General features: G+C 37.9%; 1 protein-coding gene across 1 annotated transcript in view; it reads right to left on the reverse strand.

The window, feature by feature from the left end:
* Nucleotides 1–399: 399 nt before the first annotated feature.
* The window catches only part of LOC110121973 (fibronectin type III domain containing protein 3C1-like), a 53,598-nt gene continuing 35,111 nt past the window's right edge, over nucleotides 400–18,886 (reverse strand). Inside the window, exons 24-27 of the mRNA XM_070461776.1 lie at nucleotides 18,268–18,480; nucleotides 17,657–17,823; nucleotides 1,609–1,730; nucleotides 400–1,140 (exon numbers count right to left, since the gene is read on the reverse strand). Of these exons, the coding sequence (XP_070317877.1) occupies nucleotides 802–1,140; nucleotides 1,609–1,730; nucleotides 17,657–17,823; nucleotides 18,268–18,480 (841 nt within the window). The 3' untranslated portion in view covers nucleotides 400–801. The remainder of the gene's footprint in view (nucleotides 1,141–1,608; nucleotides 1,731–17,656; nucleotides 17,824–18,267; nucleotides 18,481–18,886) is intronic.

Raw genomic sequence — 18,886 nt, forward strand, 5'->3', positions numbered from 1 at the left:
TTGCAAGATGGCCAAAACAGCCCCTGAAAGATTGTGAGAATAGAGACAGATGCTTCATTTGTAACTAGAAATAAATATGAATGTATCAATTTTGAGAATAAATCATTTAAATATTCCATGTAAAATATGAATAATCATATGTATCATGTTTAATTATTCCAGTTACAGAATAATCAGCACTGGGTGTATTTGAAAGAGCTTAGAATGGTGTAAAATGGCTTCCTACATCCCTACTTCTACTCCCAAAGTGATGTAAATTACTACTTTCCCACTATCAAAGTAATTATCAGAGCACAAGCCAAACAGCTGAGTATGTTACCTTGAAAAAATTACAGTACAGTATATAAAGTTGGTAGATACTTTTTATTATTTCATTTGAATGTAAGTTGACATGTAGAATTGATTTTTACCACTTTGTTCTGTATAAAATTCTGAAATGCTTTTATCCTCTCATAACTCTTAAAACTTTGCAAAATATTCATTTGAAAAATTAAGACGGAATAGTTTTCAAGAGAGGTTTTAGGTCATTTTACATAATAGTGGAGTGTTGGTAAAATTTTCAAATTTAAAATACACATATTTTCTAAAAAAAAATCTCTTCTACTGTCACAATGAATTTCTTTTTTTTAAAATTAACAATGAATTTCTTGAAGGCAGTTCTTTTGATGTCAGATAAAAGTTCATAAGGATTTCTACCCAATAAGATTTACTTTTAAGAACTGAGATGCATCTAGCAATTTCTTTATTTAATGTAATTTGTTTTAGAACTTCCTAAAAATGTTTAAAATGTGTAATAGTAGATTAGTTGATAAGGAGGCACTGAATCATAGCAGCACATTGAATGGCAATTAGTGCAAATCCGATCACAAGGATCAGAACAAAGGTATCATCACTCATCTCTATCTTGAGTTTTTCATGTTTCCCTTCACTAGGGCTGCTTCCCCTCTTTCTTCTAACAGCTTTGCCAGGCCCTGGCTGTTGCTTATAGGTTGAGAAAAGAGCACTCGGGCTACAATGTCCCCAGAGCTCTTGTATCCCAGCAGAATTCTGGTATTGACGTCCAGCACAGACTTTGAAGCGGTAATGTGAATTTGTGAGAAAGTTGGAAAAGGAGAATGACGTGTTCGGTCCTTTGTAAATCTAAAAGAAAAAGAGTCAAAATTAAAATTACCTTTTCTTACAAAAAAAAAAAAAAGGTTTTGACAACAGGAAACATTACATGAATATGTTCACAACAAAAATAAAAGTTTACTGTTACAGTCTCTAATATCTTGAGAACCCAGTACTATTTAGGTGTAATTTTCTTCAATGTAACAAATAACAAAGACTTGTAACTGTTAAACTTTAAATTCCATTTGGTTTGGAATGGGTTGGGCATATGGTCAGTGGAATCTAAAAACAACTACATCCAATAATATTAAGTTAAATACATAAACAAATTGTTCCCATGTAAGTATTATGTACATAAATATTTAAGACCAGATAGGATTTTTGGATAAAATTAGTTACTTTCAATATCATAAAAGAATATTGTACTCTTTGACAAAACTCAGTCCCCAGCAGGATGTAAAACTATAAATCACAATGACAAAATTTACAAGAATTTACCAGGTCAGTTCCTTTTCCACTGATGAGCTGAAGACTGTAAACTATGGAATCTCCGTTTATTGGCTCCAAAGATTCCCATTTGACCTCACAAGTATTGTTATTCAACTGGTGCAATTTAGGTGCTAGAAAAAGAGAATTTCAGCTTAGATGGTTCCACTTTTCCTAAGTGGTCTTGAAAACATTGAAATCTCTCATACAGTTTTATAGGGTCGCTAAAAGGCAACCCATGTAAGATTAATCTAAATGATATATATTTATAGTTCTTATTGTAAAGACTTTTGCTGTATCACCAGCATCTTAATACTTGTAATAAAATCTTTAAGCACTTAAAATTGTCAAGTAATAAAAATATTTTATTTTTAGTAATATCTGTTACAACTTTAGAAGTGACAAACAGATTTAAGGGATTAGATCTGATAGAGTGCCTTGAAGAACTATGGATGGAAGTTCATAACATTGTACAGGAAGAAGTGATCAAGACCATCCTCAAGGAAAAAAAAATGTAAAAAGGCGAAAAGGTTGTCTGAGGAGGCCTTACAAATAGCTGAGAAAAGAAGAGAAGCTGAAGGTAGGAGAAATGGAAAGATATACCCATTTGAATGCAGAGTTCCAAAGAATAGCAAGGAGAGATAAGAAAGCCTTCCTCAGTGATCAATGCAAAGAAATAGAGGAAAACAATAGATGGGAAAGATGAGATACCAAGGGAATATTTCATGCAAAGATGGGCACAATAAAGGGCAGAAATGGTATGGACCTAACAGAAGCAGAAGATATTAAGAAGAGGTGGCAACAACACATTGAAGAACTATACAAAAAAGATCTTCATGACCCAGATAATCACCATGGTGTGATCACTCACCTAGAGCTAGACATCCTGGAATGTGAAGTCAAGTGGGCCTTAGGAAGCATCATTACGAACAAAGCTAGTGGAGGTGATGGAATTCCAGTTGAGCTATTTCAAATCCTGAAAGATGATGCCGTGGAAGTGCGGCATTCAATATGCCAGCAAATCTGGAAAACTCAGCAGTGGCCACAAGACTGGAAAAAGATCAGTTTTCATTCCAATCCCAAAGAAAGGCAATGCCAAAGAAATGTTCAAACTACCACACAATTGCACTCATCTCACATGCTAGCAAAGTAATGCTCAAAATTCTCCAAGCCAGGCTTCAACAGTATGTAAACCGTGAGCCTCCAAATGTTCAAGCCAGATTTAGAAGGCAGAGGAACCAGAGATCAAATTGCCAACATCCATTGGATCATTGAAAAGCAAGAGAAATCCAGAAAAACAGCTACTTATGCTTTGTTGACTATGCCAAAACCTTTGACTGTGTGGATCATAACAAACTGGAAAATTCTTAAAGAGATGGGAATACCAGACCACCTGACCTGTCTCCTGAGAAATCTGCATGCAGGTCAAGAAGCAACAGTTAGAACTGTACATGGAACAACAGACTGGTAACAAATAGGAAAAGGAGTACTTCAAGGCTGTATATTGTCACCCTGCTTATTTAACTTATATGCAGAGTACATCATGAGAAACGCTGGGCTGGAAGAAGCACAAGCTGGAATCAAGATTGCCGGGAGAAATATCAATAACCCCAGATATGCAGATGACACCACCCTATGGCAGAAAGCAAAGAACTAGAGCTTCTTGATGAAAGTGAAAGAGGAGAGTGAAAAAGTTGGCTTAAAACTCAACATTCAGAAAACTAAAATCATGGCATCTGGTCCCATCACTTCATGGCAAATAGATGGGGAACCAATGGAAACAGTGGCTGACTTTATTTTTCTGGGCTCCAAAATCACTGCGGATGGTGATTGCAGCCATGAAATTAAACGACGCTTGTTCCTTGGAAGAAAAGTTATGACCAACCCAGACAGCATATTAAAAAGCAGAGACATTACTTAGCCAACAAAGGTCCATCTAGTCAAAGCTATGGTTTTTCCAGTAGTCATGTATGGATGTGAGAGTTGGACTATAAAGAAAGCTGAGCACTGAAGAATTGATGCTTTTGAACTGTGGTGTTGGCAAAGACTCTTGAGAGTCCCTTGGACTGCAAGGAGATCCAGCCAGTCAATCCTAAAGGGAACCAGTCCTGAATATTCATTGGAAGGATTGATTCTGAAGCTGAAGCTCCAATAGTTTCACCACCTGATATGAAGAGCTGACTCTTTGGAAAAGACCTTGATGCTGGGAAAGATTGAAGGCAGGAGGAGAAGGGATGACAGAGGATGAAATGGTTGGATGGCATTACTGACTCAATGGACATGAGTTTGAGTAACCTCTGGGAGTTGGTGATGGACAGGGAAGCCTGGTGTGCTGCAGTTCATGGGGTCACAAAGAGTTGGACATGACTGAGCAATTGAACTGAAGTTTACAGCTTATTAGTCTGGTTGAATCCCTACTGATATAATCTCTTGCATTGTATTTATATGATGTATCATACATTTGGAAGAATCCTCACAGTCATTAATAATTTTATTTTAAGATCACAGAAAGTGTGTGAGGAAAGTAGGGTAGAAACTGACTGAGGAAAGAAAGACAAACTGAGTAGAAAAGTAGCATCTTTATTTCATGTTCTTAATCTTTGTAGTGTCAGACTTTATTTTTTTGGTCTCCAAAATCACTGCAGATGGTGATTGCAGCTGTGAAATTAAAAGACACTTATTCCTTGGAAGGAAAGTTATGACCAACCTAGACAGCATATTAAAAAGCAGAGACATTACTTTGCCAACAAAGGTCTGTCTGGTCAAGGCTATGGTTTTTCCAGTGGTCATATGTGGATGTGAGAGTTGGACTGTGAAGAAAGCTGAGCGCCGAAAAATTGATGCTTATGGACTGTGGTATTGGAGAAGACTCTTGAGAGTCCCTTGGACTGCAAGGAGATCCAACCAGTCCATCCTAAAGGAGATCAGTCCTGGGTGTTCATTGGAAGGACTGATGCTGAAGCTGAAACTCCAGTACTTTGGCCACCTCTTGCGAAGTGTTGACTCATTGGAAAAGACCCTGATGCTGGGAGGGACTGGGGGCAGGAGGAGAAGGGGACAACAGAGAATGAGATGGCTGGATGGCATCACCGACTCAATGGACATGAGTTTGAGTATGGTCCGGGAGTTGGTGATGGACAGGGAGGCCTGGCGTGCTGCAATTCATGGGATCGCAGAGTCGGACATGACTGAGCGGCTGAACTGAACTGAATCTTTCTATGTTTGAGGAAAATGGGGCTTAAATACATAGGAAGAGAGCAAGGAATTGTGATCTAAATCATGTTTAATTGCAATATGTTCCAATTAGTTTTACACTGAAAACCATTTCATATCAGTGCTTGGACTCATGTGTGGATGGATTAAAGCAACTGAACTTCACAACTGGAAAGGAAAAGATCCTTAAAACTTGAGATTTCATGACTACTTGGCCTCATTATGTATTACCAACAACACTTTATTTTACTCCTATAAAAAAAAGAAAGTGAAGTCGCTCAGTTGTGTCCAACTCTTTGTGACCCCATGGACTGTAGCCCACCAGGCTTCTCCATCCATGGAATTTTCCAGGCATGAGTACTGGAGTGGGTTGCCATTTCCTTTACTCTACTCCTATAAGGAGAACTAAGTTCAGAGTTTGAGAAATTATCAAATATGTTGTTGTTAAGTTGTTGTGTTTGTTTAGTCATTAAGTTGTGTCTGACTCTTTTGCAAACCCGAGGATCACAGAACACCAGACTTCTCTGTCCATGGGATTCTCCAGGCAAGAATACTAGAGTGGGTTGCCATTTCTTTCTCCAGGGGATCCTCCTGTCCAGGGATCAAACCCAGGTCTCCTACGGTGGCAGGCAGATTCTTTGCCACTGATCCACCAGGGAAGCCCTATCAAATATATACTAATTACCAAATATGAAGCTAAAAAATTTGCACTAAGCATGTACAAATATGTACCTAATACTAAATTTATGTAGGCTTTTCTCAGCTTTAATCAGTATAATCATGCCTATTAGTTGATGAAATTTGTGTACTAATCTATTTGAGAAAATATAGATAAAATGGAAAGGAAACTATAATGGGAATCAGGAGCCTACAGTACTAATCTTGCCTCTGCCACTGGTTCATCGTGTTCTTTAGCTAAGTTACCATTTTGGGGACTCAGCTTCTTCCTCTCAAAATGGCACTGGTTATAGTGTGATTGGCTGGATTAGTTTATCTCAAAATATTTAAAAAATATGATTCTGAAGAAGTAAAACTGTCACGTTGGCAGATGACATGATACTATACATAAAAAATGCTGCTAGAAAACTACTAGAGCTCATCAATGTACTTAGTAAAGTCATAGGATATAAAATTAATACACAGGGGCGGTCCTAAGATGGTGAAGGAATACGACAGGGAGACCACTTTCTCCCCCACAAATTCATCTAAAGAACATCTGAACGCTGAGCAAATTCCACAAAACAACTTCTTAACACTGGCAGAGGACATCAGGCACCCAGAAAGGCAGCCCATTGTCTTCGAAAGGAGGTAGGACAAAATATAAAAGATAAAAAGAGAGACAAAAGAGTTAGGGTTGGAGATTCATCCCAGGAAGGGAGTCTTAAAAGAGGAGACGTTTCCAAACACCAGGAAACCCTCTCACCGATGGGTCTGTGGGGAGTTTTGGAATCTTGGAGGGCAAAATAACCAGGAGGAAAAAATAAATGAATAAAACCCACAGATTACATACCTAATGGCAACTCCCAGCAGAGAAGTACCCCAGATGCTCACATCAGCCACCAGCAAGCGGGGGCTGAACGGGGAGGAGCGGGCTGCATTGCTTAGGGTAAGGACCAGGCCTGAATGCCCTGAGGGCAATCTGAGGGAGCTAACGTGAGATAGCAACCTAAACTGTGGGATAGCCAGAGAGAGAGAGAGAGAGAGAGAGAGAGAGAGAGAGAGAGAGAGAGAGAGAGAGAGAGAGAGAACTATCTCGCAAAAAGCCCCAACTTAAGGCACTGCCGGCCAGCTCACAGAACAAAGGACTGAGCGAATACCAAAGGAGAGGTAGCAGGCCTTGGACCGCCCAATCCCCTGCCAGAGGCAGGGGGCAGGCAGATGTCAGCCAGAGCCCGAAAGGGGCAAACTTGGCCCCAGAAACAGCATCCCCTACCAAACTGTGAACAGGCTTGCAGTTTCTAACCAAGGCTGCCTGGGATTCTGGATGGTTGACATCCGCTGGGAGGGCCACAGCCAGAGATCAGCTTCCAGGAAGAGAAAAACGGCACACCGGAGACGGGCGCACCTGCTGCAACCCAGGAATCCGACCGACTAGGACCCAGGAGGTGATAAGACGCACTCGCTGCCTGCAGAGAGTGTGCTTGCCAAGCATCTGGTTTCCTGAGCTGCTCTACCAGGGAAGGGCACAAAACACAGGCCCAACTGAGTCTGTGCCTTTGTGGAGTACCCGAGAACCTGAACCTGAGCAGCTTAGACCTGGGAAGTGCATGCAACCCAGGGCCCGCTCCCTGCAGAGCAACCTGGAAGCCTGAGCAGTGTAGACTGGGAAAGCACACACGCCGTGAGCGGGGGGGTGGGGTGGGGGGGGTGGGGGGCAAAGCCAGTGTGGCCGAAACACTGCGAGCACTCCCCACACATGCCAGTGATATTTGTTTGCAGTGTTCTTCCCTTCCCACAGCACGACTGAACAAGTGAGCCTAAACAAGAGACCGCCTTTGCCCCCTTGCATTAGGGCAGAAATTAGATACTAAAGAGACTTGCAAACAGAGGAAGCCAAAATAGACAGAGGGAACTGCTTTGGAAGTGACAGGTGCAACAGGTTAAAATCCCTGTAGTTAACACTGACTACATTGGAAGGGACCTATAGATCTTGAGAAGTACAAACTGGAACAAGGAACTATCTGAAACTGAACTTACCTCACATTGCCCGCAACAGCTACAGAGAAATTCCTAGATATATTTTTACTATTACCATTTTTTAAACTAAAAAAAATTTTTTTAAGTCCTCTATTACTCCTTTAATTTTCATTTTTATAATCTACTGTTACCTTGCAAAAAAAATCCTATCTTTAAAGCAAACTTCACATATATTTCTTACACTTTTTGTAATTTTTTTAATGTTGTATTTTTCAGAGTTTAACCTCTACTCTAGATTTTTAATCTTTGCTTTATGGTATTTGTTATCAATTTTGTACATTTAAGAATCCAAACTTCAGTACCCATTTTTACTTAGGAGTGTGATTACTGGCTTGATTACTCCCTCTCCCTGTTGACTCTCCTTATTCTCCTCCAGGCCACCTCTATTTCCTCCCTCCCCCTTCTCTTCTCTACTCAACTCTGTGAATCTCTGTGTGTGTTATGGGCTGTGGAGAACACTTAGGGGACAGAGTACTGCGTAGATCTATCTCTCTCCTTTTGACCCCCCCTCTTCTCCTCCTGCTCACCTCTATCTCCTTCCTCCCTCTTCTCTATGTAACTCCGTGAACCTCTCTGAGGGTTCCAGACTGTGCAGAGCACATAGGGAATTGTTTACTGAGATAGGGAGGAGATAGCTCAATTGCTCTGTACCCTTTTGATTCCCCCTCTTCTCCTTCTGGTCACCTCTATTTATCTCCTCCCTCTTCTCTTCTCCATGTAACTCTGCAAACCTCTCTGGCTGTGCCTCACTGTGGAGAATCCTTTCACCATCAACCTAGAAGTTATACCATCGGTGCTGTATGGATGGAGAAGTCTTGAGGCTACTGTAAGAATAAGAGTGAAAACCAGAGGCAGGAGGCTTAAACCCAAAACCTGAGAATACCAGAGAACTCCCGACTCCAGGGAACATTAATTAATAAGAGATCATCCAAAAGCTTCCATACCTACACTGAAACCAACGACCACCCAAGAGCCGACAAAATCCAGAGCAAGACATACCATGCAAATTCTCCAGCAACGCAGGAACATAGCCCTGAGCTTCAATATACAGGCTGCCCAAAGTCATATCAAACACATAGACATCTCAAAACTCACTACTGGACATTTCATTGCACTCTAGAGAGAAGAAATCCAGTTCCACCCACCAGAACACCGACACAAGCTTCCCTAACCCGGAAACCTCGACAAGCCACTCGTCCAACCCCACCCGCAGAGAGGAACCTCCACAATAAGAGGAACCACAAACTGCCAGAATACAGAAAGGCTACCCCAAACACAGCAATCTAAACAGGATGAAAAGGCAGAGAAATACTCAGCAGGTAAAGGAACATGATAAATGCCTATCAAACCAAACAAAAGAGGAGGAGATAGGAAGTCTACCTGAAAAAAAATTTAGAATAATGATAGTAAAAGTGATCTAAAATCTTGAAAACAAAATGGAGCTACAGAGAAATAGCCTGGAGACAAGGATTGAGAAGATGCAAGAAATGTTTAACAAGGACCTAGATGAAATAAAATAGAGTCAATCAATAATGAATAATGCAATAAATGAGATAAAAAACACTCTGGAGGGAACCAACAGTAGAATAATGGAAGCAGAAGATAGGATAAGTGAGGTAGAAGACAGATGGTAGAAATAAATGAAGCAGAGAGGAAAAAAGAATTAAAATAAATAAGGACAACCTCAGGGACCTCTGGGACAATGTGAAATGCCCCAACATTCGAATCATAGGAGTCCCAGAAGAAGAAGACAAAAAGAAAGTCCATGAGAAGATACTGGAGGAGATAATAGTTGAAAACTTCCCTAAAATGAGGAAGGAAATAGCTACCCAAGTCCAAGAAACCCAGAGAGTCCCAAACAGGATAAACCCATGGTGAAACACCCCAAGACACATATTAATCAAATTAACAAAGATCAAACACAAAAAACACATATTAAAAGCAGCAAGGGAAAAACAATGAATAATATACAAGGGGATTCCCATGAGGATAACAGCTGATCTTTTTTTTTTTTTTTAACAGCTGATCTTTCAATAGAAACTCTTCAGGCCAGAAGGGAATGGCAGGACATACTTAAAGTGATGAAAGAGAATAACTTACAACCCAGATTACTGTACCCAGCAAGGATTTCATTCAAATATGAAGGAGAAATCAAAAGCTTTACAGATAAGCAAAAGCTCAGAGATTTCAGCACCACCAAACCAGCTCTTCAACAAATACTAAATGATCTTCTCTAGACAGGAAACACAGAAAAGGTGTTATAAACTCAAACCCCAAACAACAAAGTAAATGGCAACGGGACCATACTTATCAATAATTAACTTAAATGTAAATGGTTTGAATGCCCCAACCAAAAGACAAAGACTGGCTGAATGGGTACAAAAACAAGACCCCTATATATGCTGTCTATAAGAGGCCCACCTCAAAGCAAGGGACACATATAGACTGAAAGTGAAGGGCTGGAAAAAGATATTTCATGCAAATGGAGACCAAAAAAAAAAAAAAAAAAAGGAGTAGCTCATATCAGATAAAATAGAATTTAAAATAAAGGCTGTGAAAAGAGACAAAGAAGGACACTACATAATGATCAAAGATCAATCCAAGAAGAAGATATAACAATTATACATATATATGCACCCAACATAGGAGCACCACAATATGTAAGGCAAATGCTAACAAGTATGAAATTGGAAATTAACAATAACACAATAATAGTGGGAGACTTTAATACCCCACTCACACCTATGGATAGATCAACTAACCAGAAAATTAACAAGGAAACACCAACTTTAAATGACACAATGGACCAGCTACACCTAATTGAAATCCACAGGACATTTCACCCCAAAACAATGAATTTCACCTTTTCTCAAGCGCACATGGAACCTTCTCCAGGATAGATCACATCCTGGGCCATAAATCTAGCTTTGTTATATTCAAAAAAATTGAAATCATTCCAACCATCTTTTTTGACCACAATGCAGTAAGATTAGAGGTCAATTACAAGAAAAAAAACATTTAAAAATTCCAACATATGGAGGCTAAACAACACGTTTCTTCATAACCAACAAGTCATAGAAGAAATCAAAAAAGAAATCAAAATATGCATAGTTCTAATGAGATGGATGAAACTGGAGCCCATTATACAGAGCGAAGTAAGCCAGAAAGATAAAGACCATTACAGTATACTAACACATATATATGGAATTTAGAAAGATGGTAACGATAACCCTATATGCAAAACAGAAAAAGAGACTCAGATGTATAGAACAGACTTGTGGACTCTGGGAGAAGGCGAGGGTGGGATGTTTCAAGAGAACAGCATTGAAACATGTATATTATCTAGGGTAAAACAGATCACCAGCCCAGGTTGGGTGCATGAGACAAGTGCTCGGGCCTGGTGCACTGGGAAGACCCAGAGGGATGGGGTGGAGAGGGAGGTGGGAGGGGGGACCGGGAAGGGGAATACATGTAAATCCATGGCTAATTCATTTGCAATGTATGACAAAAACTACTGTAATGATGTAAAGTAATTAGCCTCCAACTAATAAAAATAAATGGAAAAAAAAAAAAAAAAAAGAAACGAATGGAAATGAAAACACAACAACCCAAAGCCTATGGGACACTGTCAAAGCAGTGCAAAGGGGAAGGTTCATAGCAATACAGGCTTACATCAAGAAACAAAGAAGAAGTCAAGTAAATAACCTAAACCTACACCTAAAGCAACTGGAAAAGGAAGAAATGAAGAACCCCAGGGTTAGTAGAAGGAAAGAAATCTTAAAAGTTAGGGCAGAAATAAATACAAAAGAAACTAAAGAGACAATAGCAAAAATCAACAAAGCTAAAAGCTGATTTTTTGAAAAAATAAAATTGAGAAACCGTTAGCAAGATTAATTAAGAAACAAAGGGAGAAAAACCAAATTAATAAAATTAGAAATGAAAATGGAGAGATCACAACAGACAACTCTGAAATACAAAGGATCATAAGAGACTATTACCAGCATCTCTATGCCAATAAAATGAACAACTTGGAAGAAATGGACAAATTCTTAGAAAAGTATAACTTTCCAAAACTGAACCAGGAAGAAATACATCTTAACAGACCCATCACAAGCACAGAAATAAAAACTGTAATCAGAAATCCTCCAGCAAACAAAAGCCCAGGACCAGATGACTTCACAGCTGAATTCTACCAAAAATTTAGAGAAGATCTGACACCTATCATACTCAAATTCTTCCAGAAAATTGCAGAAGAAGGTGAACTTCCAAACTCATTCTATGAGGACACCATCACCCTAATTCCAAAACCAGACAAAGATGCCACAAAAAAAGAAAACTACAGGCCAATATCACTGATGAACATAGATGCAAAAATCCTTAACAAAATTCTAGCAAACAGAATCCAACAACATATTAAAAAAATCATACATCATGACCAAGTGGGCTTTATCCGAGGAATGCAAGGATTCTTTAATATCTGCAAATCAATCAATGTAATAGACCACATTAACAAATTGAAAGATAAAAACCATATGATTATCTCAATAGATGCAGAAAAAGCCTTTGGCAAAATTTAACATCCATTTATCATTAAAACTCCCCAGAAAGCAGGAATAGAAGGAACATACCTCAACATAACAAAAGCTGTATATGACAAACCCACAGCAAGCATTACCCTTAATGGTGAAAAATTGAAAGCATTTCCCCTAAAATCAGGAACAAGACAAGGGTGCCCACTCTCACCACTACTATTCAACATAGTTTTGGAAGTTTTGGCCACAGCAATCAGAACAGAAAAAGAAATAAAAGGAATCCAGATAGGAAAAGAAGAAGTGAAACTCTCTCTGTTTGCAGATGACATGATCCTCTACATAAAAACCCTAAAGACTCTAGCAGAAAATTACTAGAGCTAATCAATGAATATAGTAAAGTTGCAGGATATAAAATTAACACACAGAAATCCCTACTTAAAGAAACAAAAGACCTATACATAGAAAACTATAAAACACTGATGAAAGAAATCAATGAGGATACAAACAGATGGAGAAATATACCGTGTTCATGGATTGGAAGAATCAATATTGTCAAAATTGCTATACTACCCAAAGCAATCTATAGATTCAATGCAGTCCCTATTAAGCTACCAATGGCATTTTCCACACAACTAGAACAAATAATTTCACAATTTGTATGGAAATACAAAAAACCTCGAATAGCCAAAGTAATCTTGAGAAAGAAGAATGGAACTGGAGGAATCAACCTGCCTGACTTCAGACTATACTACAAAGCCATAGTCATCAAGACAGTATAGTACTGGCACAAAGACAGAAATATAGATCAATGGAACAGAATAGAAAGCCCAGAGATAAATCCACGAGCCTATGGACACCTTATCTTCTACAAAGGAGGCAAGGATATACAATGGAAAAAAGACAGCCTCTTTAACAAGTGGTGCTGGGAAAACTGGTCAACCACTTGTAAAGGAATGAAACTAGAGCACTTTCTGACACCATACACAAAAATAAACTCAAAACGGATTAAAGATCTGAACATAAGCCCAGAAACTATAAAACTCCTAGAGGAGAACATAGGCAAAACCCTCCCCGACATAAACACAGCAGGATCCTCTATGACCCACCACCCAGAATATGAGAAACAAAAGCGAAAATAAACAAATTGGACCTAATTAAACTTAAAAGCTTTTGCACAACAAAGGAAACTATAAGCAAGGTGAAAAGACAGTCCTCAAATTGGGAGAAAATAATAGCAAATGAAGCAACAGACAAAGGATTAATCTCAAAAATATACAAGCAACACCTGCAGCTCAGTTCTAGAAAAATAAATGACCCAATCAAAAAATGGGCCAAAGAACTAAACAGACACTTCTCCAAAGACGACATACAGATGGCTAACAAACACATGAAAAGATGCTCAACATCACTCATTATCAGAGAAATGCAAATCAAAACCACCATGAGGTACCATTACACGCCAGTCAGGACGGCTGCTATCCAAAAGTCTACAAGCAATAAATGCTGGAGAGGGTGTGGAGAAAAGGGAACCCTCTTACACTGTTGGTGGGAATGCAAACTAGTATAGCCACTATGGAGAACAGTGTGGAGATTTCTTATAAAACTGGAAATAGAACTGCCATATGACCCAGCAATCCCACTTCTGGGCATACACACCGAGGGAACCAGAATTGAAAGAGACACATGTACCCCAATGTTCATTGCAGCACTGTTTATAATAGCCAGGACATGGAAGCAGCCTAGATGTCCATTAGCAGACGAATGGATAAAAGCTGTGGTACATATACACAATGGATTCATCAGTTCAGTTCAGTTCAGTTGCTCAGTCATGTCCGACTCTTTGCGACCCCATGAATCGCCAGGCCTCCCTGCCCATCACCAGCTCCCGGAATATTACTCAGTCTTTAAAACAAATACATTTGAATCCGTTCTAATGAGGTGGATGAAACTGGAGCCTATTATACAGAGTGAGATAAGCCAGAAAGAAAAACACCAATACAGTATACTAACGCATATATATGGAATTTAGAAAGATGGTAATGATAACCTTATATGTGTGACAGCAAAAAAGACAGAGATGTATAGAACTGTCTTCTGGACTTCGTGGGAGAAGGCAAGGGTGGGATGATCTTAGAGAATAACATTGAAACATGTATATTATCATATGTGAAACAGTTCGCCAGTCCAGGTAGAAACAGGGTGCTCAGGGCTGGTGCACTGGGATGACCCAGAGGGATGGGATGGGGGGCCGGTTCAGGATGGGGAACACATGTACACCATGACTGATTCATGTCAATGCATGGCAAAAATCACTACAATATTGTAAAGTTTTTAGCCTCCAATTAAAATAAATAAATAAATAAATAATTCAAAAAACTAACTCAAAACAGCTCATGGATTTAAATATATAACCTATACCTATGAAACCTTGAGGAAACAACAAAACAAGACAACCTGGGAAAAATTTTTCAGGATTTAGGGTTTGGCAAAGAATTTCGACTTGACACCAAAGACACAATAAAGAAAAACAACTTCATCAAAATCAAAGTCTTAAAAGACCCTGTGAAGAGAACGAAAAACTACAAAGTGAGAGAAAATATTAGCAAGCCACATATCCAAAAAAGGACCAATATCTAGAATGTAAGTGCTCTCAAAACTTAAAAGTAAACAAAAAATCCAATTGGAAAATGGGAGAAATTATGAAGACATATCACCTAAGAAGTTACCCAGATAGTAAGTAAGCACATGAAAAGATGTTCAACATTGTTAGCCATGAGAGAAAGTCAAATTAAAATCACAATTGAATACCAATACACACTTATCAGGATGACTAAATAAAAAATAATGACAATAGCAAATGCTGATGAGAAAGTGGAGAGACTGGCTTGCTCATACATCGCTGGTGGGAATGTATAATAAATTGGCACAGCCTCCTTGAAAACAATTTGGCAGTTTCTTAAAAAACTAAATATGCAACTTCCAGCAATTGCATTCCTAGGCATTTATCCCAGAGAAATGAAAACTTGTGCTCAGACAAAAACCTATAAATGAATATTTATAGAAGCTTTATTCATAATAGCTAATAACTGGAAACAACCAGGTATCTTTCTTTGGGTGAATGTTTAAAAAGATTGTGGCTATTCTATATCATGGAATACTGCTCAGCTGCAAAAAGAAACAAACTACTGCTATATACAAACCCAGTTGAATGAATTTCCAAGGAATTATGCTGAGTAAAAAAAATTCCCAAAGACTGAAAAAAAATCCAAAATTAATACACAGAAATCTCTTGTATTTCTATACACTAACAATGAAAGATCAGAAAGAGAAATTAAGGAAGCAATCCCAATCACTCTTGCAACAAAAATAAAATACCTACTTAAGGAGACATAAAACCTGTACTCTGAAAACTATAAAATCAAAAAATCAAATTTTGATTTGAAAAAAATCAAAGATGACACAAACAGATGGAGAAATATACCACATTCTTGGATTTGAAGAATCAATATTATGAAAATGACTATACTACCCAAAGTAATTTACAGATTCAATGCAGCCTTGATCAAATTAAAATAGCATTTTCCACAGAATTAGAAGAAAAAAAATTTACAACTTGCATGGAAATGCAAAAGACCCTGAATAGCCAAAGCAAGCTTGAGGAAGAAAAATAGAGCTGGAAGACTGACTTCAGATTATGCTGCAAAGCAACAGTAATCAAAATAGTATGGTATAGGCACAAAAACAAATATAGATCAATGGAACAGCATAGAAAGTCCAGAGATAAACCCACACTCCTATGGTCACCTAATCTATGACAGAGGAGCTAAGAATATATAATGGAGAAAAGACAGTCTCTTCAATAAGTGGTGTTGGGAAAACTGAACAATTGCATATAAAAGAATGAAATTAGAAATCCTCTAATACTATACACAAAAATAAACTCAAAATGGATTAAAGATCTAAATATAAGACTAGATATTATAAAACTCTTAGAGGAAAATATAGGCAGAATCTCTTGGATGCAAATGGCAGCAATATATTTTTCAATCCATCTCCTATAATAATGAAAATAAAAACAAAAATAAGCGAATAGGACCTCATTAAACTCAAAAGATTTTGCACAACAAAGGAAACCATAAACAATATGAAAAGACTACCCACAGAATGGGAGAAAATATTTGCAAACAAAGCATCCAACAAGGAATTAATCTCCAAAATATACAAGCAGCTCATGCAGTTCAATTTCCAAAAACACCAAACAACCCAATTAAAAATGGGCAGAATATTTAATATACATTTCTCTAAAGAAGACATACAGATGATCAAAAAGCACATGAAAAGATGCTCAACATCACTATTTATTAGAGAAATGCAAATCAAAATTACAATGAGTTATCATCTCACACCAGTCAGAATGGCCATCACCAAAAAGTGTACAAACAAATGTTGGAGAGAGTGTGGAGAAGAGGGAACCCTCCTACACTGCTGGTGGGGATGTAAATTGGTACATCCACTATGGAGAACAGTATGGAGGTTCCTTTAAAAACTAAAAATACAGCTACCATATGTTCTAGCAATCCCACTCCTGGGCATATATCTGGAGGAAACCATAATTTGAAAAGATACATGCACCCCAATGTTCATATCAGTGCTATTTACAGCAGCCAGGGCATGGAAGCAATGTAAAAGCCCATCAACAGAGGAATGGATAAAGATGTAGTACATATATACAATGGAGTATTGTTTGTTGTTTAGTCACTAAGAGTTCTGTCACTAAGAGTTCTTTTGTGACTCCATGGAGTGTGGCCTGCCAGACTTCTCTGTCCATGGAATTTCCCAGGCAAGAATACTGGAGTGGATTGCCATTTCCTTCTCTTCCTTCTCCAGGGGATCTTCTTGACCCAGGAATTGAACCTGCATCTCCTGCACTGGCAGGTGGGTTCTTTGACACTAAGCCACCAAGGAAGCTCATTCAGTCATAAAAAGAATAAAATAATGCCATTTGCAGCAACATGGATGGACCTAGAGACTGTCATGCTAAGTGAAGTTAAGTCAGAAAGAGAAAGACAAATATTCTATGATATCACTTATATGTGCAATTTAATCTATAAAAGATACAAATGAATTTATTTCAAAAACAGAAACAGACTTACAGATATGGAAAGCAGGTTTATGGCTACTAAAGGGAAAACATGGGGCAAAGGGATAAATCAATAACTTGAGATGAATACACACACACTACTAAATATAAGATAGATACCCAACGAGGATCTGCTGAATAGCACAGGGAAATCTACTCAGTTTTCTGGGATAAATTATATGAGAAAAGAATCTAAAAAAAGAGTGGATATATGTATATGTATAGCTGAATCACTTTGCTTTACACCTGAAACTAACACAACATTTTAAAAATCAACTATACTCCAATAAAATTAAAATAAAAAAAATCATGATTCTGGGACATCATTAAATTTTATCTTGCCATTTTAATTCATAATTAAGTAATTTTGGTGTTCTATTTTTGAATATTTAAAATAAACCTTACTGTGGAATTTTATATATGAGCTACTGGAACTCAAATTAACATAGTCTTCATTATCATGGCTTATAATACTTACCTTTAAGTGTGGCTGGTGGGGTTTTGGTTGTAGCGAAAGTATAGATACCAGACAGTGGCCCCTCACCAGCTTTATTACATGCTTGGATTTTAAATTTATATTGCGTGTGTTCACTCAATCTTTGTATCCTGTGACTCTGACAAGGTCCGTGATAAATAATAGAAAATCTGGAAGTGGGAATCGAGATGGAAGGAAGCAATATTATTAATCAACTGTCCTACAGGTACAAATAACTCTATATGACTGACTTAAAACTGTTTTTAAAACTATAATAAGCCCTAAATAAATAAACTTGAAGCCATAAAGGTGAAACACAAAAGAAAAAAAATCAAATTGTAAATATCACAATGTGAAGGTGCAGGCTTTCATATTTCTTTGGTAACTCTATATTCCATAGTATTAATATCTGTTGTATAAGGGAAGAAATGTTTTGAAAGAGAAAAAATGGAGAGCTGAATTATCAGTAAGAATTTAAGAAAGTATTGCTAGCATGTTAATGGGCTGCTTTAACATCTATTAGTTCATTGAAACCACTTTGGATTATGAATTAAAATAGGAAAATTTTAAATATTTTTATTATGATACATGCTAAATAGTAAAAAATAGTTTACCTGTCAGATTGATCTGCCATTAATAAATTATAGCTTGTAAGGTTAGAAAGTAATCTTTTGCTTGAAGAGTTACCCCATTTCAGTTTGAGGCTCTGGTGCCCATAGGCCACACAGTCAAGTTGTGGAGGCTCAGGTGGCAGTGGCTTGGTTTTGGTTCTTATTGGTTGGCTAAAAGGGCTTAGTCCATAATGATTGATAGCTTGAATTCTGATTCTAGTGGTGAGGAAAAAAATAAACTGTATTAATTTAGATTAGAAAAGAAAATACATTTCTACATTTAAGTTAACCCCCTAGTAACTCCATGTAGGATATTAACTATCATATTATACTAGTTATTAGAGACAAATTTCTGAGTCAAAAATCTTGAATTTGCATAGCCACTATTGACAATTCTTAATGAGGAGGAGAAACTGACTCTTAGTAATGCCCAATTTTTCTAAAACAATAGAAATCTGTTTCAAAGAAAATGTTATGTAGGTTGTTCAGTTCAGTTCAGTTCAATCACTCAGTCATGTCCGACTCTTTGCGACCCCATGAATCGCAGCACTCCAGGCCTCCCTGTCCATCACCAACTCCCGGAGTTTACTCAAACTCATGCCCATCGAGTCGGTGATGCCAT

Source organism: Odocoileus virginianus, chromosome X (genome assembly GCF_023699985.2).
Source record: "Odocoileus virginianus isolate 20LAN1187 ecotype Illinois chromosome X, Ovbor_1.2, whole genome shotgun sequence".
In the NCBI taxonomy this organism is placed as follows: domain Eukaryota; kingdom Metazoa; phylum Chordata; class Mammalia; order Artiodactyla; family Cervidae; genus Odocoileus; species Odocoileus virginianus.